Genomic DNA, 22,736 nt, shown 5'->3' with positions numbered 1-22,736 from the left:
CTTATATTGATTTCGGAGGCCTTTTGTCACCTTCTTAACAAAGCTATTGACTTAACTACCTCTGGTCACCTTACACATAGATTGATTTCAGAAGCCTTTGTTTACCTTACTAACAAAGCAATTGACTTACCTACTACTGTTCACCTTACAAATATATTGATTTCGGAAACCTTTGGTCACCTTCTTAACAAAGCTATTGAATTAAATACCTCTGGTCACCTTACACATATATTGATATCGGGAGCCTTTGGTTTCCTTCCTAACAAAGCAGTTGACTTACCTACCACTGTTCACCTTACAGATATATTGATTTCGGAAGCCTTTGGTCAACTTCCTATATATGATAAAGCTATTGACTTAACTACCTCTGTTCACTTTACACATATATTTATTTCAGAAGCCTTTGTTTACCTTACTTACAAAGCTTTTGACTTACCTACCACTGGTCACCTTCAACTACACAGAACTGAGGTAACAAAAGTCTATTTATGTGTAAGATGAAAAGAAGTACCTGTGAACCTACGTAACTACAGTTAACATATGTGTAACGACAATCATTTTATCTGATCCCTGTGGCAACAGTATCTTTAACATGTTAAACAGTTGAATCCAACATTCAATGAAAAAAAGCACAAAGTTCTCCAATTATATTTTCACTGATTGTCAAAAGGTAAAAACTCTATAAGATTTCATTCACGATTTTTTACTAAAGCTTTCATAATCCAATCTCAATAATAAGATACTCTTCCACCATCATTTTCTTCTTTGATATACTGAAAAACACCCGAGAAATAACCGGATAGCTGTTAAAACTTATGAACGCCTCGATTGTTAATATATATTAACATTCATTTATGTTTCCACGTTGATATACTAGCAAATTACTAATATTTACACACTCGTCCCTAGTTGACCTTAAAACGTCTTCGTTTCATTTAAAAGCTACGATTCGTGCCTTGATATTTTCTTATAATAATCAACAAGTCTCTAAATAAATCGTCTAAACATACTGCTGACATTTACCCAAAGGAACTTACTTCATTTGGATTTAATATAAACGTCAATAACAGTCCTTTCCAGAAGGAAAAATATTATATTTACTTAACAAATGACAAATTTTTAACGTATACATTAGGGTAAGATATCTATACAGCAATTTTACAGGAAGAGGCGCTCATGCATATTTGTTTTGGAAGTTTGCATAATTTTCTATCCACATGGCTGTTTGTATCTATGACATGATTAAGTAAAGGTTTATTTTGTGGTATATCCACTTCTGATTTCATAACTTAGAGTTACAGTTATAACGTTACGTAGAAACCCTCACTACGGGCAAGGTTCTGAAATATAAACATTGTAAGTAGGACCAAAGGGAAATTACCGGCCAAAAACAGGAAATCGATTTCCAACAAGTCTTGAAAAAACTGTTTGACTGCATCGCTGAACAGAAGTTACGCGCACGTAATGACATATTAGTAAAATGATAAACACAGGAATAATGCAGTATGTTTGCTTTAACAAATATGATTTGTTAATTTGGGCAGTGTGTTGTAGTTTCTTAATTCATATGTAGTGTCCTGAAATGTTTACTGAAAAATATCCTATTTAACCCAGTTTTTCAAAAGTCATTCAAATCTTTCTTAATTCATATGTAGTGTCCTGAAATGTTTACTGAAAAATATCCTATTTAACCCAGTTTTTCAAAAGTCATTCAAATCTTTTGCCTATTTTTATATCATTAGAATGGTATCATAATAAATTCCCTATCAACGAAATACCTTTACTTTCACTTTCATATCTCTTTATTTACATTCATACAATTTGTATTTACATTCTTTGATGTACGTAAATATATCTATTATTACGGTAACCATGATCGCCGAGATATAAATAGCTCAGATAACCCAAGCATGTATATCACATAGTATTTACATCATCAAATACTCCAATTAAAAAAAAACCACATACTTAATAAGATGTTACAGTTCATTCACAAAATAGTATACATTACGTCATGTGATATTATTTTAAAATCGATTGTCAATTACAGGTGTAAAGGTAGCTTCCACGGCTATAAATAAATTGATTTTCTGGAAATGCATTTCCTTCACTATTAATTATCTAAATGACGGCTTGTCAGCAAACTTATGTTACTTCTCAAAATGAATAGTTCGGGTACCTGCTGGATTACTCAGACTTAAACACAAGATACACTGAGTAAGTTTACTAGTATAATTACTGTTAAACAGCTACATCAATATTGGATATATGAAAACAAAATGCAGGAATGGGGTACATGACGATTGCTGGTAAGAAATTTGTAATGATAACAGTAAATGTTCATATTTTACACCACAATTGAAGCTAACGGAAGCTACAAAAATGAGATTTGAAAGATGAATGGATGATGATAACAGTAGTGCAAAAGAAATGAATCTCACTGAACGATAAAGGCTATTCATACTATCGTATATATACACCATTGCTTCAGCATTTATAATCATGAAAGAGAAATGAACCATTTGATAACAACTACCATGCTAGTTTAACAGGACATTTTAAAAAAAAATGGTGGATTGAACCTGTTTTAATGACTAGCCAATGAAACCTCTCGCTTTATGACAATGTTGAAAACTAATGCTAAATGACAAAAATATGTAGCATAAACACATAAAAGAACATAAAAAGCTCATATTAAGCTTTCTCTACCTTTATTTAGTTTTCTACGTGAGTGGTCAATATAAGTGCAAAACTATTTACATATCTAGTGAATAGAAAATTAAAATAACCTTAACCCATATTTATTTCTAAAATAAATAATATTACCAATCATTTAGTCTGAACACCAGTGTCCTTTCCCCGCCAAACATCACAAACAAGAAGTGAGCAATACGAAAAAATCGCAGCGCTCAGTTTACTTTTAACAAGGGCAAATGCAGTCTTAATCCTTTAAATTATAGCCAGCAAAGCAACCTGCTATTTTTATTGAGGAATTGCAATGTCTTAATTCATTTGGTCAAAACTATTTCAATACAGGTTAGAATATATACAAAAAAAAATGTACAGATATTTTGAGCGTGAATATTAAACCAATATACCAAGATATATTCTGATCATTGCAAACATTGTACTATGAAGTGTGTAGCATGTTTTAATACAGTAACTGTTAACTCTGTCCTTTTAATTTCAATTTCACTTATAGTTTCGCTTTCTAGTGATTTGTATTTGTATAGAAATGAACATAAAAGTAACCGGTTAACCGAGAGTTTAAGGCAACATGTTTTATTGTGATATTCAGTTATTTGATATAGGTATACAGACCAACCTCTGCGAATTACGTTCCGCAAATGTAAAATGTATATACAATTATTTAATACCTTGTAAAAGTTAACGCAATTTGACTGTTTTTATAAAACATTTCACTAATCAAAATAACTCTATAAGTACCATGTAAGTCATTTAATATGGTAACTATTAAAGTTATAAGATGTGTAAGATGGCAGTCATTTGAGGAATTATCTACGGTACAACAAATGTATGCATAGTCTTATAGATTGACTAAATTGTTAACAGCAAAAGTGCAATGAAACTTTGATTAATTTACAAAAACAACAAATGTATGCATAGTCGTTGATGATGTTACCTACATGCATTGGTGATATTTTGTTATTAGTTCTAAGGTAGAAAAAAAAGGATGTAATGTTCATATATGTTTAAAGGTTCGATTCGTTTTCATATTGAATAAAAAATGCCATTTAAAATTAAGAAGACAAAAAAATTACAATGATATTACATAAATGTGACAATTAACCATTATTATCTCATTATTATTTTGTTTAAGCTGTGAAATCAAAACAGTGTTTAATTATTCTGCCTTTGGAAATAGTTCTTGGCGGGTTCTGCTAACTAAACCGAACTTCAGTTTCTGAGCATTCTACGATGTAAAGCTTATAAAATCGGACACTAACTTTCATTTTCTTTCCACATAATTTGCCAATATTCATATGTATACCTGATTTTGGCTATTCCTAGTACAAACTGCCGCGTTTAAAAACTCTAAGCAATAAACGTAGCTTTTTGCATTTAATTTAAAGAGAATAAATAAAAAAGTTTTATCTTTTGTAAGTAAGAACATATATATTTTTATTATCTTTAGAAACTTAGTTACGACAATGTGTGTTAATGTATTGAATACTGTATGATTACCCGAAGACCATTTTGTCTTCTTAATTTTACTTTTACTTTCGCTTTCATAATGATTGTGTTTATTTGTCATGATCACTAATGCCAACAAAGAGATTTGGGTTAACTAAGATTAACATGTCTAAGTTCAACAATTTGAATTTAATCTTCACTTATTTGGGTCAGCAATCTTTTAAAGTTTTACAACTGAACCTTTGCTTGTTGTGTTATTGTGTAGGTTTTTAACACATTTTCCCTTACATATTGTTTACAAACAGAACACGTGGAACACGTGGAATACTTCCTGAATGAGTTTTATTTCTTTGAAAGAGAAAACAGCGATTGGTTTATTTCTGTTTATATTATTTTCTATCATAAATGTCAATATATAATCGATGCTTCACTAATAGAGATATGGACCTATCTTTCCTTATTTTTCTATCAGTGTTAAGAGTTTTTTTAATCAATTTACATTAACATTTCAATGTATTCTCCTTAATAAATTTGCACTTGGTCGTATCTTCACGACGTAAACAAAATAATAATTGCTAAATTTTGGCTTCCAAAGTTGTAAGCTGTGTTAACAATATAGTTCTATAGAAATCAGTTGATGACTATGCAAACATAATATAGATGAAATAAAATGCATACATAAACGATACATAATAAAAAAAAAAATGTTTTGTACCATTATCCAATGCTAAACTGTTGCAATGGTTTCCTTTTTATCTCACTGGCGTCCGTCGTCTGTCCTCCGTCATTCGTCATAGACTGCCGACCGTCGTAGGCCGTCATCGTCGTTCGTTAAGTTCTACAAAAAATTTTCATCACTAGGATGTCTCGTTAAAAAAAGTGTCCGATGAAACGGCCCGCCAACCAAGATTGTCGTTATGGCTAAAAAATAGAACATTGGAGTAAAATGTATATATTGGCGTATTTCTCTGTTTTTGATTATTATCTTGAATATTATTATAGATAGAGATAAACTGTAAACAGCAATAATTTTCAGAAAAGTCAGATCTACATATAAGTCAAATGACCAAAACTGTCAATTGACCCCTTAAGGAGTAATTGCTCTTTATGGTCATTTTTTTCAATTTCTCATTGATTGTTGTTATCTTTAACAAAATTCTCCTTTGAAACCACACGGCCACATTTAACCAAACTTGTCCACAATCAATATTATGGGTATATTTTTTCTAAAGGAGTAGGGGCTTTAATGGCCTAAAATGGCCCCAGATTTACAAGATAATAAAAATTCTAACAGAGCAGATTTTTCTCCATAAATTATTAGAATATGAGTAAATGATTTAAAAAAAAAGTTTTTATTTAACTAAAAAAGGTTCAATGACGTCACAATGGTAGGTGCAAATGACGTCATAATTGGGAAAATAAGCAAAAATACCGAAAATTTGATGGTTTTTCTAAATTTTGACCCTGAATTCATGATCACCCTTAAACATCCAATTTTCTTTTACAGAATCTTTTACAATACAACTTGCTGAACACATATATAATAATTACAATCTGAGTTAAAATACTGTTAACACCACAATATGGAGCTGAAACCATCAGAAATATTTTACTCGCAAGATTCCATTATGAACAGATTTGGTGATTACACAAGCCATGGAAATACATATATAGGGGAAACTTTAGACCAATTATTGAAAGGCCACTGTAATGTGAATAGCATACCTACTATTTCTGTTGTGAAAAAATACGGGAAATGGTATACATCAGACAATCGACGACTATGGGTGTTCCGAAAGGCAGAGGATCTTGGCTTCCTAGAAACTATTTACGTGAATGAAGCGTACTACTTAAATGAAAACAAATTTACAACGGAAAACGGAGGAGAGTCTATTCGTGTCCGGGGTAGAACACCTGGTGGCAGTTTATGGAGATCGTGGAAACCAAAACGACCAAACTCAAGCTTTCAACGATCTATTCCAACTAGCTATAATTTGAATACAAGTAACGCTTTGTTTTCGCAAAGAAATACAAGTCCGTCTTATCCTGTCACTAACCTAACTACGAATCATTACCACCAAAACACGTCTCTTAGTAACAGATCTAGCATGTCAAGTGTCTACTCGGATCGAAGTGAACAAAGAAAAACATATCAGCCACCGAGTCTACCCACAGTTCCAAGTCCTACTCACACTAGCAGAAATAGGGTTTCGAGTCCGACAATTCTAAATCAAAGCAACCATTTTGGTAGCTATAGCAATGACTCGTCGAATGTCGATAACAGACATTATAATACCAATTCCATCAATACACGGACGATGGAAACCAATAGCCCGTATCAGTCATATGGACGTGGGTCAAGTTACGAAGGTAGGACGACGGATCGTGTTCCTTCAAGGTCGTCTATTAGACAACAACCTCCACATGATTCAAATAACAAACAATCTTTCAAAGGTGAACGTGACATCAATAAAGGTTGTTGTACAATATTATAACAACTTTGGTTTACTTCAGTACAGACTAGAGAATTGAACTGGCCTGATCAAAAAGTGGGAAAATAAATTTCAATAGACATAAAATGTAAAACGTTCATAATTCCTGTGATTTTACGGTTGTGTATCTTTGAATATATTTTTTTATTTTTTTTTTGCATTTCGAGTTTTGTTACTTCTTTATTTTTTATTTGATATCTTTAGATTAGCCAAAACGTGAAATGCGTGATTGTTGAAAATAAAAATCAGAATTTCAAATTCTTCATCAACATTAAATACAGTGCCACATTTATTTATCTGGTAGCATTTATTTATCAAGATATCCTTTTTTTGTGTATTCATACAAATCAAAATATACGAAAATGCATATCAAAATATTCGTATAAACATTTAAAATATTAAAAGCAATGCATAAAATTAAGGATGGAAATCGGGAATGTGTCAAAAAGACAACAAGACGACCATAGAGAAGACAACAGCCGAAGCCCACCAAAGGGTTTTCAATGTAGCGAGAAACTCCCGCACCTGGAGGAATCCTTCAGCTGGCCCCTTAACAAATATATATAAGTGATAATGGACACCATACACTAAACTCCGAATTATACTCAAGAAACTAAAATTGCTAATCATACAAGACTAACAAAGACCAGAGGCTCCTGACTTGTGACAGCACAAACATGCAGCGGGGTTAAAAATGTTTTTTGATATCTCCGCCCTCCCTTTATATCTCAAGCCAATGTAGAAAAACAAACGATCTACAGTACGCAAATTGAAACTTAGTTTAAGAGAAAATCAAATCCGATGTTAGAAAAGGCAACAACAAATAATAGTAAGTAAACAAAATGACAATAATACATATATCACAAAAGACTACTAGCAGTTACTGACATCAGTAAGTTGGATTGGATGTTTGTTTTTGAAACAGGAGTTGATGTCATACTTTTTTTTCACTTGGTCTTAGTTAAAAAAGAATAACTAGTATATATTATATTTTTATTATTCAAGCAACTGTCGTTTAGGTTTTTGAACACCATTCAAAGAAACCTGTTATTCAGTAATTATCGTTTGATGCTGTATGTCATTTTGGTTGTCATTCATTTGTTATACATACATCAGGCCGTTAGCCGTTATCCTTTTTTTGCTTAAAATCTCTTACTTTTGTCATTTTGGGGTCTCTTTTAAAAGACTATGCGGTATGGCGTTTACTTATTGTTGTTGACCGTGCGGTAATCCTAAATTTTGAATAACTGTGTCATATGGTCTCCTGTAACAAATTATTTAATCGTCTTTTGTTAAACGTTTTCGTCAATTTAGAAAGATGGAATAGGCGACTACTGAACAATCTTGAATACGAACATCCATGAAAAGTCACGACAAATATTATGGGTCGTTTTAAGCCATTCAGAGCTTATTTGATTATTACGCAAGAAGAGAGGTGAATGGGTTAAAAACCACTGAAAGATGAACAACAATCAAAATTAAACATATATTCAGACCAAAGACTGATCGACATGAATTCGACCAAAATATACGATATTTCTTATGTTCTCGAATTGTGAGAAGTTCCTGTTCTGCCTATTTTACCCGTTATGATATTAATGTAAAAACAAAACTTGTGATGAGTATCAATCTTGGATGTCACATTCGGGAAAATAAAGACGGATTTTGGTTACAAATTAGAACATTCAAATATCGGTATTCGGAAAGAAAACGTTCTTATTAGATTTTTACCTAAGTTTTGTGGAAAGACCTCTCGATTTTTCTTTTCGACTAAACACGTCTCTTGCAATATACAGTTTTTTCAAAATTTCGCTTAAATGTTATTGGATGTTATGTTGAACAGTTATTAGGCTTTTGAAACTCAACTTGTTTAGCAGAAATCTTTTCTTGTATGAGTAATTACCCCAACACTGTATTTTTGTTAATGTATCTCATTCGTTACCAAGGCTGATAACGATAAGTTTTTTTTCTTAATTGTTTGATTCATCCGATAATTTTTTTCTGATTGGAATCAAAGCGATTAAACTATCTTTCTTTAATAGATATATCTGTGGTTAAATCTTTGTTATTAATAAACCGTAATCCGTATATACCAATTTGTATTTTTGTTGTTCGCGGTCCTACGGTTCTTACTTAGAAACTGATTTATCATGGTCATAGGTCAAGGTTATCTTCTCATCTTTCACTGATATTTGTTGGTGCAATTTCCTTGACACTTGAATATAAATATCATAGAACGAGTTCGGGTAATTGTGATGAAGATATGACCCATTTGGTTGAGAAAAAAACTTAAGACATTTGTAAGAAGTTGCCCTTTCAATGTTTTAGTTGAAGGTTTATTTATCATTACTTCAACTTGATTCATTTAAGCCTATACGGTCTTTTGCTAAAATTTTGGTGATATACGACCAGGAAATGACATAGAGTAGGCAAGAAGTTGTCATGTGTAGGCAAAAATATAAAACAAAAAAAAAATATATTTTGGGAATCTATGAAAGTGAAGCTATTATATAAGACCAGAAGTGATATTTTCTAATCCGTATAAGACAAATTATTTCCACTATTCAAACAAAGGTATATAGAAACCATATATTTTTGGAATCAATATGCAATTCACAAATCGATAGAGAAAAAAAAACAAATTTGGGCTACAACCAAAACCGAGGAGAACAAATCAAACACAAGAGAACTACGACATAAAAGAGACACAACACCGAAATGTAACACTCACAGAAATGACTATAATGTAACATAGCCATATTCCTGACGTGGTACAGGGTATTTTGTGAAAAAATGATGGGTTGAACCTGGTTTTGTGGCATGCCAAAACCCCCGCTTTAATGGCAGTGTTAATTATAACATTAAAATGATAAAATTACACGACAGGGTTACAATAAATAAACAGATAAATGGGAAAAAATATAGGATAATGAAACAAACGAATAATAGCCATCAAAAGGTAACTGTTACAGGTTAAAACATATTTCTATACGTCAGACGCGCGCATCGTCCACAAAAAACTATTGTCAGATGTAAAAAGATTGAAAGTCAAAACAACTACAAAGTAAAAGATCACCGAGGAACAAAAATTCCAAAAAGTTGTGAGGCCAGGGTTATCCGCCTGGGACAAAAACATAAATCTGTCTTGGACAAAACATCATTATTCTTGATAATAATACATGGTTATAATTTTCTAATTGATTAATACTGATTCGAATTAAAAGCTGTTGATTTTTTCTACATAAGATCATGTCTCTTTCGATTCATCTTCATCAAGATCTTGAAATCCTGCAAACAGAAAGGGTGAGTAATAGATTTTAAGATTCGGTGTGTAAGTTAACAGTCTCATCAGAACATTTGAAGGCAAAATTAAATCTATTTCAAATAGTAAGATGATTACTAATTAAACGGTTTTTATCCAAACTGTGTATACTTTTTATAATTAAGACAATGAAAGTATGTATTAAGAAACATGCGAATGTTTAAAATACTGGTAATTTTATGAAAGTATTTGTTTGAAAATCCAGAATCATTAGTTATAGAAATGTGTTCGAAAATTTTGACACGGGCAAAAAAACAACCGGACGGTGGTTTGTGCACTTCCAGGTAATTGAGCAGGCAAACATGATTTGGAGGCTAATTGCAGCAGGTGCACCAGGCAAGATGTGTTGTCTGAGATTACACAAACTTTTTTCATTCTAACAAACGTAAACGATATCTCCTTTTCAAAATGTGTATTAACTAAATAAAGAGGTATGGGCTTTGTTCATTTTTGAAGGCCGTGCAGTGACCTATAGTTGTTAATGTCATTTTGGTCTCTTTCAGACTGTTGTATCATTTGCAAGCATACCACATCCTCTTTTTTAATATGTATATACAATTATTCGATGCATTCAAGATTTTAGAAACAGAAATACAAACATATTACTTGTCTTCCTTATAAAATTTAAACTACCTCTATATATTCTTTATGGAAGAAAACAGTAAAATCACAAAAACAACTGAACTCCGAGGAAAATTCATAAAAGAAAGATCTAATCAATTGACAAAATCAAAAGCTCAAATAGATCAAATAGATCAAACGAATGTATCACAACTGTCATATTCCTGACTTAGCACAGGCATTTTATTGACAACGATGCGTGAACAAAACAAACAGATATAATAGATAAAATTGTCAAAAATAAGAGAACAGCAGTCAATGTTTTGGTTATAATCTTAATCACTATAAAAACAAACAAATATGTAACAAAGAAGAACAACATGTAGAATATACTGCTGACATCGATGTCAGTTACATCAAAGAAGAATTAGACAATAACATATGTACGTCTTGTTGTATTAATGCATATTATTTCCTTAAATCCCGATTTTAAATAATTTGAAAACGAAGATCTACCAGATTCTCGTTAAAATGGTTCAAATCGTTAATTTCACACAAATCCAGTTCGCTCGGGTGCGACGGTATGACAGTCGGTGACACCCATGTTTATTAAAAGCGGAAGCAAATGTTATTTTTACATACCTGAATCTGCCCGTCGTGAACTTGTTGTATATCCTGCAAAGTCATAACATACATTTTATATAGTTTACATTTTATGTTCAGTGTTCAGGAGCACCATTTGTTAAATTTATAATCTCTGTAAACAACGTTCGTGAAATCGCACGCAAAAGATTACTAATTATGTATCTGTGCTTAACCTGTATGTAGGTTTATGTGAAACAAATCAAGCTATAACGATCAAATATTAATCTAAATACATTTCGGATATCCAGCGAAAAAAATTATAAGGAGTTCTGCAAACAAGCAATTTAAGAACGAAAGTTATTTTCTAACAATTACTACAATGATGCTTGTGTGTAAAATATGATTATATCAATAAACCATTTTTTATTATACGTTTCGGCCATTGGCCTTCGTCAGTTCTTTATTTTTTCTCTCAACTACATGGCTGACATTACATTTGTATTTCCTTTTCAATCATTTGAGAGATGTTATAGGTATGTTACAATGATTGGAAAGGAAATACAAATGTAATGTCAGGCATGTAGTTGCGAGTTGATACAACTGTATAAAGTTTGTTCCCTTTTTGAATTTTGAAAACAAGAATAAAATATGAAACATGCTATATCTCAATGAGACAGCAACTTATGATAAATAGTAAATGACCTATAGCGGGAAGCGGGATTCAAACAATTTTAAAACAGTCATGTTACTTGTTATCCAAAGTTTTTCCAGGTAAGAAAATGTCTATACCAAATCAGGAATATGACAGCAGTTGTTACCCATTCCTGTTTGAGCTTTCGATTTTGCCATTTGATTAGAGACTTTCCTTTATGAATATTTCCTCGGTGTTCGGTATTTTTGTGATTTTACCTGTCACATGTTTTACGTGACGTTCAGTGTACACAATCAAATATTCAAACATTTAGACATAGCTAATATTAGTACGGGAGTGTGCAGTTTATAACGTTTTAAACAAGCTACGTAATAAGGCCGGCTAGGTTTTAGTATTCAATGTCAAAAGAAAATGAGCAACTAAATGATGTATCATTTAATTATTAAATTATGTATTTATGCGTTTCTTTGTGATGATTGTTGTTGAGTTTGTTTTGGTTGCATTTGTGTCACGTTGTATTGTTATTTCAGCGATATTGTTGACTATTTCCATATAAGCGGAACGTTTGTTTGCCACAAAACCAGGTACAACACACTATTTGTCTTATAATGTCCTGTACCAAGTTGTGAATATGACAGTAGTTATCAACTAGTTCGTTACGATGTAAATGTGGCATCTGTTTTTGTTGAAGGTTATATTTCTGTTGTTCGACTTATATGTTGCATTCGCTTTTGTTTTGAGATTTCGTCTTTTTCAAATTCCATGGCATACCCGAATTCAAAACATGTATTAATTTTTAAAATCTACAGACATAATTTTGCATATATATCTGACAAAATAAGAAACAGCGTTTATATTTCTCGTATGTGTGAACAGTAATGAAATAATACAGTAAACAAAATATTACATTGAAAGGTCTATGTGAAAATATATGTGAGCGAACCACGTGATGTTACCTGTAGCTGTGGACGTTTGATCTTCTCTATTTGACCAAAACTTTCGTATTTCTTCAAACAGTTTTTCTTGAGGTTCATCTTCTATTTTAAAAAAAAGTTAAGTATAACAAGCATAACATGAACATAATAATTTCAAATTTGCATACGACATTTAGGTGCTAAACGGTCGCACATTTTTTATCACTACATTAGAAAATTAGAAATTGCCTTTACAAAGACAGGAATATGGCAGTTGTTATCCATACGTTTGGTATTTTTGAACATTTGATTTTGCCATTTGATTAAATATAAGAGCTTTCTTTTTTTACTTTTCCTCGGAGTTCAGTATTTTTGTGATTTAACTTTTTTTGAAAAATAATATCTGTATTACAAAAAAATGTAACTAGTTTCAAAAAAGTATTTAAAAAAAATGTTTCTAAGATTCTGTACAACATATACCATATGATGTGTTATTGATATTAAAGTATCATTGTCATTCGAGGACAAGGGATCGGGATTAGGACTAAGATAAATTTTATATTTGGAAACAGGCGCAATGAAACGTTCGATTGTTTTTTTTGCATTTATTTTAAACAATCGACAAGACACGCGTTATAATTTGTACAAGCTGGATGTGATTCAGACATGCATATAGTATCGATGTTTTCTGTATTGGTTTTAATTATATAGTAAAATCTTGAACTGAAAATCATCGATACTGCAAGTATGAACTGAGGCATAAATCGTGTTTTAGTAGGCGTGGCAAAGAAACAACGGAATAAGTTCATTGTCTACTCTATGGTCGGGTTGTTGTCATTATGGACCTTCCGAATGAATCTTCCTCTAAGTTCCGTATTTTTGTGATTTTACTTTCAACTTTTTGACACATTCCTCATTTCCATTCTCAATTTTATCATGTACTATGACACTTTTTACAGTTTCACCTAAGTGATCTCAGAGAATGTAAATCAATAAAATTAGTTAAGATCTTATCAATCTGGTCCAGCATGCCATTCGTTCGCATGTCATTATTTAGCGTTACCTAAATCTGTCTTCCTTACAATTCTCACTGAGGGTTTAAGGAAGCATATTACATAACAGCTTACCGTGTGAATAAATACCTCCTTCTCTTTTGTTTATACTCTGGTTATTCGGATCAGACACACTGATGGTTGCACTGTTAAGATCAATGTCTACACCAAGGGCCATATCAGTATCTGCTTCATGTTCAGTAATTGTTACATTTTCTTTAATGGAATAAATAGTATATCAACAAAACAAATAGAAAAGCTGAAATACATGCAATGACACCGCGACACTTATAGTATAACAAGGAAATAACAACTACTGTGGACTTTCCGTTTTGAATTTTCCTTGGAGTTTTGAACTAAGAAAGACCATGCAATTATATATACTATTCAATTTCTTTGTCATTTGGTATCTTGTGGAGAGTTGTTTCATCTTTAATCATACCACATCTCCTTATTTTATATCGATTGGCTACAAATGCGGAGCATAAACTGCTAACCTATACGGAGCACCTGAGCGTACTCTTGGGGTGTGTCAGGTTCTTGATTCATAAACGTTAGTTTTCTCTTATGTATAAGTGTAATTCTGTTCTCTACTTGTTTTCGGTTTTATGCCTATGTTTTAAACATTCTTTTCAAAAACAAAAGCAATCAGTATACAACTACATTCAAAACATGTAAATCTTTAGCTCCTTTTATGAAATAGTTATTGATAATTTTAAATTGCATGATATAATACCTGAAATATTGAATGGGCAAACGATTTCTTTCTCAATACTTTGAATTAGTATTTTGTCGACTGACAGCGCCTCTAACACTTTCCATGATTTGATTGAGAGACACAAAATAATGTTTGTACACCAGTCTGGTATCATGAACGTTATCCACAAACTGTTACTTTGTTCTATTCCTCTTATAATTACATATCTTTCTGGGCAACAAAGAATTTTAGATACAGCTCCTCTCAGTTTATATAAATCAGTCATGCATGTATAACCCATTACATGGAATTTCACATGTTCTTGTTCGTCTTCTGAAACGATTCATAGTGACACATATAAACTTTGGTTTGCCATTCTTAAAAAAAATAATTATCAAACAAAAACAAAGTTGTGGTAGATTGGCGTTGACTCTTCAATCATCAAACATACAAATATAACAGATACATTTGATGTACTTAGTTAATAACATCGAACGTTAAAGAGCGCTTAAACGGAAAGGTTAAATTAAGCCCAGTGTAGTTGTGAATGAACTAAACATTAACAATGAATCGTATTATTTTAAGTTTTAAAACTTGTCAACATATGTTTTAGGAGTTCTAACACGACAGTGGTCGAAAGCACGTTGAGAAGGATCTGCTTACCCTTACGGAGCACCTGCGACTACAGGTTTTTGGACAGATTCTTTTACTTAAACTTTCGTTTTCTATGTTGTGTTTTTGTATAGTGGTCTGCTGTTTGTCTTTTCATCATAAATGTTTTTCTCATGGCATTATCAGCTTTTTTGTCGGCGTCTATAAAGTTGGAATGTAACTTTCATCTCTGCTTATATCCCTTTAACAAATAGAAGAAGTATGCTTTATATAAAAGGGTTTTACAAGAGTGTCATTCGTTTCCGTATTCTCTAATTGCTGATATCTATGGTCTATATTGTTTACCAATGCATAAGCCATTATTCTGTATATTGTCCCCAACAATTAACATCCAATTACGTCTAGTCTATTTTTCTATACTCTTTTTTTTGTCAGCTCATTTTTCTGTTGTATAAAATTATCTTTCTATATTTCATTAACCTAATCAAGCCCCGCGTACGTGTTTATGTTCATTATGTGTTGTTCTCTTTTATTATAATGTTATGTATAACTTATTGCAGGAATTTACCTGCTTTTTCTGGAGCCTCAAAAAAGTAAAGAGTATTATCTGATTGTTCACAAAAACTAACAAATCCTTTGTACAAATCTTTTCGTCCAATATGCCATATCATAGCTTGCAGTGTGAGCAAATTTTCAGTTGTTATTATTTCTCTCTCACGAAGAATGGTAAAGAGATCCAGAGAGGTCTTTAACTGTGACATATCTCCTTTTCTAATACCGCCTTTACCTGCAAAATAGAATCAGTTTATTTTAGATATATGAGTTTGACTGTCATTATAGTATCTTTCGACCCTCTTTTACATGAATGGTAACCGTAATCTATATATATTTTTTAAATATGTTGTAAAATATTGAGATACGTTTTCCAGAAGTGCCAAAATGATCTCATTTAAAGATTCTTTTATGTGGTACGGCTTTATAATTGGTTAATAGAAGAGCAATAATCGTATTGTATGGAAGATCTCTTTTTTAGAGTCAGCATCTCATGTTTGTTGACATCTCTTCATAATTGATGTACACAACAGTCAACTTTATGTGTTGATTTCTGTACCTCTATCAACATGTTGTTTAATTTTAGCCTCCATTTCAAACTGGATTTGGTGAATCAGTCTATATTAGTTTTCTCGTTTGAATTGTTTTACATTGTCTTATCAGGGCTTTTTATAGCTGACTATGCGGTATGGGATTTGCTCATTGTTGAAGGCCGTACAGTTACCTATAGTTGTTTATGTTTGTGTCATTTTGGTCTTTTTGTGGGTAGTTGTCTCATTGGCAGTCATACCACATCTTTTTATGTTATAATTAAGAAAGTAACGGAACATTACAGATCTTCTTTTACTAATGTATAGTGCAAACCTTTAGAAATGAAAGTAGAAACCAAATCATTTCAGTAGAAAGAGAAGGAAAAGCCCAGCAGTTAACAAAGGAAGTAATACACAAATTGAATACTGCCCAACAATATTTTGCCTTTTACTGTTTTTGCTCTTTTCCAACACGATCTGGTTTACAATCTCCTTTGCGTTTAAAATGTTGTCTGCATTTACTTATTGTTAATGTTTATGGCATAGATAAACACTAATACTGACAAGAAGTAAACAAAATTAAATTTAACCGTTTGAAAAAGGTTATTTGTTATTGTAACCGAGTTCATCATTAAAAAGATACGTTTTTCAAGTTTGCTTGAGCTTAACATTTCTTCTATAAATAACATGGGAATATGAAGTAAGTAAGTAGCATAATTATGATGATAAGAGCTTTTAATTGGCATATGAAACTCAAACTGGAATTAAATGGTTTCAGTCTTCCAAATGTATGACTATGATATTTAAAATAACCGGAATATTACATGTTATCTGGACAAATTTGACATAAACTTGAATTTTTATTTAGCTCACTGTCTCTGAAAAATAACGGTTTTTTATATACATTTTCATCTGCGTAAAACACATCTTAATGCAGTTTATCTTTGTTATATATTGATATAGTCTTGACATATGTTTAAATGTTGATGAAAATATCTCAAAATTACTATATTTTGCAGTTTTTATAGTTTCATACTAAATTCAAAAATTTTCAACCTCTATTGCAAATATTTGAAAATACATTTATTTAATATTGAACAAATATTTATTTTCGAAAGTAAAATAACTATCTAGTACTCAAGAAACATGGTGATAGAAATATTTAATTATAATGATATCTTCAACAATTCTTTTATTGTTTGAATTATGATGACAAGTTTGATTTTATTTCGTACTGTGGTCACAGTTTTGTTAAACCCTTGGAAGAATTATTTGCAACTTTTTTTTAATCTTTTGTGAATGTATAAAATGATTTAAACGAATATTTGAAATAATATTTTTATCTCTGAATTATTCGTTTTGATATTTTATAATAGATCAACTTTTTTTTATCAATTTTGAAAAAGGATGAAAGTGTTTCATGTTTAAATGCTTTAAAGGTGTTTACGATAGCTTCATTTTCATGTATATTTGCTTGTGTATAATTCCGAGTTCAGTATGACGTCCATCATCACTGAACTAGTTTACATATTTGTTCAGAGGCAAAGTCAAGTTGACATTAAAGACACATTTGTTGCATTCGGCTGATTTCTGCTCTATGATCGGGTTGTTGTCGCTTTGACAAATTCCCCATATCCATTAACAATTTAATAGTATTTTAACTTAGTATTTATATACCTATACGGAGTTATTTTCTTTCAGAACGTCAGGTCATTCTTTTTCAGAATCAACCCGGACGATACCATGTTTCAATGGTATATGCTCCAAGGCATAAAATAATGACCTGTGTAAGGTCATTATTTTCCTTGATAAAAATGCAATCTTTGATTTACTTCAATATTTTATTCGTCTAATATTTTTTTGTTGCCGATTTGGAAATTAATCTTCTAAAGTTCAACCGATGATAGATGTAAAAGGAACCGTCATTGTAGACCCGCAATTTAATTTTAGAAACAAATAACGTGAAGTTTTGTTGATTTATCGCTATAATAAGGAAACATTATCATATTGGTCAGATGAATTTTCATGTAGACTTTCATAAAATAAATCCAGATTTAACATATTCGTGTGTAAGATTTTGAAAATCTTATTGAGTCAAACTGAATTGGTTGATTGCTTAACGTCCAGTGGCAAATATTTCGTACATGTTCAGAACGATACACACTGAATAAGAAATCATACTGTGACCTACATGTATTTATATTCGTCTTCGTGTCAGTTCGTAACTTTTAAAAATTTGTGTATACCTTTTACTCTATCAAATGATCAACTAATAAAATAATCTTATTTCTATTGAATAACATTAACGTAACTCTCGAAAGAGTCCCGTGCTGGAGAATATAATTTTATCCTGATTATCTTTTAATAAAAAGTATTGCTATTCGGAAGACAATCTTTCTGAATTTTTCGTTCGATTCAAGTAAAATGGTTAAATAAATTACAACTTTTCCGCGATAGAAATAGCATAACAAAAAAAAACCATACCCCTTCCCCTTTTCCATAAGCTAAGTGATACAATAAATAACTTACAATGTGTCTTGTATTTGTCATACACCGTTATCGGTTGGTAACAATACATTTGTGTCTTTCATCATGTAGTTACAGTAATATTTTTATTGTGTATGGATAACAATTTTTAAAAGGTTTATATCTTAATTATTTAGTGAGTTTTATTTCACATTTTAAATGAGCCGCAGGGCGTATTAAACCTGAACGCATTAGAAAGGAATATCCCACTTTAGTGTTGTCGGTAAAAAAGGATAATAAATTTTACAAATCTTTATAAAATTAATATTTTTTGACGGTATATAAGTCAGATAATGCATATTTTAAGGTTTTTCTTGTCGTAGAACACACCTCGGGTTGTCATGATTGTTCAAAGAAAGACCTCCCTCCGGTCGGTCTTTCATTTGATCAATCCTGACACCCCTCGGTGTGTTCTGCGACAAGAAAAACCTTAAAATATGCATTATCTATAACATAATTACTGAAATGACATGCGAAATGCATTATTTCAATCAGAATATTATATGAAAGTACAAAATATTTGAGGAGGACAATTCGTAGAGTATACGGAATGCCTCTAGAAACACGACACCTCAAGTACTATGTATTCCTTATTTTCATAGCAATACAAACATATGATTTCAATGCAGGCCCAACAACATGTTTCTTCAACAGCCAGTTTGATCTGGCATCGACTCTTTGTCAATAAATGACAGAGGCGGATTTAGAGGGGGGCAGGGGCCGGGCCCCCCTTTTTGGGAAAAAAATTGGTTGCTTACATAGGAAATCGCTGAAGCGTGACTGGAGCGGGCCCTATCTTAGGTCAGTCAGTGTGCCCCAACTTATGAAAATTTCTGGATCCGCCACTGAATGAACTTACTTGCGATGTTTTAAAAAGGGTCAAACTCGGAATAACCTCAGACCGGCAGATATACCCTCGTAATACCTAGACTATGGTTAATATGTGTATAATGTATAAATTTGCAACAATACGATGTATCGTGTATATGTAACAGTAAATTTGTAAAATCAGGAATTATGTAGACTCACTAAAATTAATAGTAACTATATATTATCCCTGAAATGCCCAGTGATTTTACAATTCAATGTTTTATTTAAGTCTCATCTCTCAACCAGTACAATCAATCTTAATACATTGTAAAATAATGAGAGTCATTCTATACAGAATTATAAGAGACTATTGAAATGCATAGATATAATACACAATATGAAATAAAATACTATTTATATATAAAATTTCTACGTCTTTTTAAAATCAAATGACAGGTTTTGGCACACGCACGTATCATATTTACATCTGAGAATAAAAACACTAACTTTTGATTATCATCTAAAGTATTGAAATTATCATTAAAAGTTTCAGCAAAATAATATATATGATTTCTAAAATCGTCATAAAGAGGATATCTTAATAAAACATGCGCTTCGAGTTACATTATCAATGAACATTCTAATAATTATTCTACAAATTCCTTAATATGATTTCAGGGATAATAAAAAATTCAAGGATTATTTGTTTGATAAAAGTATATAGACATATACTCATGTTTTTTTTTCATACTCCTTGCCAAATGAAATGATTTTGCTTTTAATTACAGAGAATGATCTTAAAGATATAATCTACACAGGGTTTCGAGATAAAGTTAAAGTCTTCAAAATAAATACGATGAACACTCCCTTTATAGCGATATTTTTACATGTATTTTTTGTTTATGAAAAATCTGGCAATGTAAGATGGATATTCATGTTCTATATGTAAATCCACAAAGCATGTTATTCGTGGTACATGTAATACAAATGTTGTGAAAGATTATGACCCGCCACATCGTTGTTTTTGGTTTTCCTGTGTAGCTTATTATGTACATTTAACAGACTATTATTTGAACTTGGAAGTATTTTTTATTATGGAATTTGCTTGATTTCTTGTTATTAAAATTTTTGATAAATTCTATGTTTATTCTGTACTGAAATGTTCTGTGCTGTGCACACCACTTTCTAACCAAAACACATTGTATGTAAACATTGAATTTATTAAAAATTTTAAACACAAGAAATCATGCAAATTCCATAATAAAATAATTCCAAGTTCAAATAATAGTCTGTTATTTGTTATACTAGATGTGGTACACGGTTATTGTCCATGGGGACAATGAACTATTTCACGAAAACCCAGTCAGTAAGTGTGTTATTATACCGAGGTCCAATAGTTGGAAACTATTGACTGTTCCAATAGTTCAACGCTTGCAATTCGAAACTTGTTTAATATAGAAAATGATAAGTGAGGTATAATAAATAATTCTAGATGATAAATAAGTAAAATTCTACAGATCCAAATTATTTATGATACTCATACCTTGACAAAGAAATTTCAGATCTTCAAATTCCTCTTCTGTAAGCTTTTTAGAAAGTTTCTGAAGAAACACATTGAGGGGAAATTCTTGTGAAGGAAGTTGCGGAATAATAGTTCCATTAGTTCCCGACATTATAAGCATGTTCAAATTCATTTAATTTCTGCAAATAAGCAGGAACATAATTAATATATTAACGTTAGATAAACTGTTCATAGAAATAAGTTAGAACAATATGCAATTAAACAAACAATCAAAATGTGTACAAATCCATAAATTATTCATTCATAATTATTTTAGTCTCGGAGTGACTAGTTTAGAAGCTGTGATTCTATGTGTGTCGTTTTCCTTTTCGGAAGAGCGTACGGAAACTGTTTTCCTGTGTCGTTTATTATGTATATTTGTTATCTTATATGTGGTTTTTCTACTCTTTATTTACTTTGTTTATGATTTTTTACTGACTTTATAGATTTTTGATTTTTGTTTTTCGAAAATTTCTCAATCAATAAATTCCAGAAATCATGAATGAATGTAATTGTTTTATATTTAATAATTCCAATTTGAAGTAACAAGAAAATGAAAAACTACAAAAATGAAAATTCATATAATAATCAACAAAAATATGATTCTTTTTAATTTACTACAAATATACACTTACCTCATTTATAGATTAATATGCACTGCCCTGCCATACCTGTGGTAAATGTTATCACTGTGACGTTAACCCGATCAAGTATCACTTCCCGGTTATATTTAAAAATACGATTGTTTTTTTCTTTGACATATTTTTCCTTAACCTAAATGTATGAAGAAAATATGCACAATGCACCCGAACTTCATAATAATAGAATTGAATTACTGCATTTTGTTCATAAATGATGATGCATATTAGACACAACAGTATATACCGTAATGCTTACTAGTAATATATCTTCAATAATCAAACGTAATACTCAGAAATAAAGTGATTCTGAGAAGCAATAGATAGTGCGAAGACGGATTAGTAAAAAGACGATTGTTAACAGAGTTTAATTTCACTTTAGGGTAAACGGCTAAAAGTTGGTATACATCTAGAGAAATGATTTTACTTTAATTTTATTTTAGACCGGTGGTCAATAAGTCGTACGGTGCAAATTTTTTTTGACTTACCGTTTTGTTAGCAAAAATGCCATGAAATGTGGAATCTACGAGGCAAATCATTGCCAAATATATGTATTTTTTATAGGATTTAAAAAGCGCATGTTATTACTTTCACAGTGTGATAGTGACCTAATACGGTATATTTGGGGTCAGTTAATTCCATATAGGGATTCGACGGTATATATGGGGTCAGTAAATTCCATATGGGGTGAGAGTGAAGCTCGAATCCCCATATGGAATTAACTGACCACATATATACCGTATTAGGTCACTAGCACACCATGTAACGAATTTATCTTACCGACTACATGTGTATCTGTATATGTTTTTTATATGTTCGAAGTACCAGCAGGGATCGAATCAGTTTTTAAAATAGGAGAGTTTTCTATCAGACAAAACCAATGCACATTCAACAGTGTTTGGAGTAATATGGGTACTGAAAAAAAATCATAAAAGATTCAAAGGGCCAGCGGTATCGTTGATATAACAAATCAGAAATCTGCTCTGATAAGATGTACTCTGATTCGTCATTTATTAGCGTCCTTTAGTAATGCAATGAATAACACAGCAGGTATTACATGCAAAAGTGACAATTCGC

At 31.3% G+C, this 22,736-nt stretch overlaps 2 protein-coding genes across 3 annotated transcripts; one reads left to right on the top strand and one right to left on the bottom strand.

Annotated features, from left to right (window-relative positions):
- The first annotated feature begins 2,072 nt into the window (after positions 1–2,072).
- On the top strand, positions 2,073–6,763 carry LOC134681749 (uncharacterized). 2 transcript variants are annotated; one of them, XM_063541389.1, is made up of 2 exons: positions 2,073–2,217; positions 5,663–6,763. In XM_063541389.1, exon 2 carries the CDS (start codon positions 5,739–5,741, stop codon positions 6,648–6,650), a length of 912 nt encoding a protein of 303 aa, XP_063397459.1. In that variant the 5' UTR covers positions 2,073–2,217; positions 5,663–5,738; the 3' UTR covers positions 6,651–6,763. The 2 variants fall into 2 exon arrangements, with proteins under 2 accessions (XP_063397459.1, XP_063397460.1); XM_063541390.1 differs by having other exon boundaries at positions 2,073–2,309.
- Positions 6,764–9,726: 2,963 nt separating this feature from the next.
- Positions 9,727–21,724, bottom strand: LOC134681748 (uncharacterized). Its single transcript, XM_063541388.1, has 8 exons — positions 21,657–21,724; positions 21,004–21,161; positions 15,611–15,829; positions 14,470–14,763; positions 13,809–13,949; positions 12,724–12,804; positions 11,173–11,205; positions 9,727–9,935 (listed from the first exon to the last, which is right to left on the bottom strand). Exons 2-8 carry the CDS (start codon positions 21,152–21,154, stop codon positions 9,895–9,897), a joined length of 960 nt encoding a protein of 319 aa, XP_063397458.1. The 5' UTR covers positions 21,155–21,161; positions 21,657–21,724; the 3' UTR covers positions 9,727–9,894.
- Positions 21,725–22,736: the final 1,012 nt, after the last annotated feature.

This window comes from Mytilus trossulus, chromosome 8 (genome assembly GCF_036588685.1).
Source record: "Mytilus trossulus isolate FHL-02 chromosome 8, PNRI_Mtr1.1.1.hap1, whole genome shotgun sequence".
Taxonomy (NCBI): Eukaryota; Metazoa; Mollusca; class Bivalvia; order Mytilida; family Mytilidae; genus Mytilus; species Mytilus trossulus.
The sequence above is the reverse complement of the archived record's forward strand: the minus strand, read 5'-3'. Positions and strand labels throughout refer to the sequence as shown.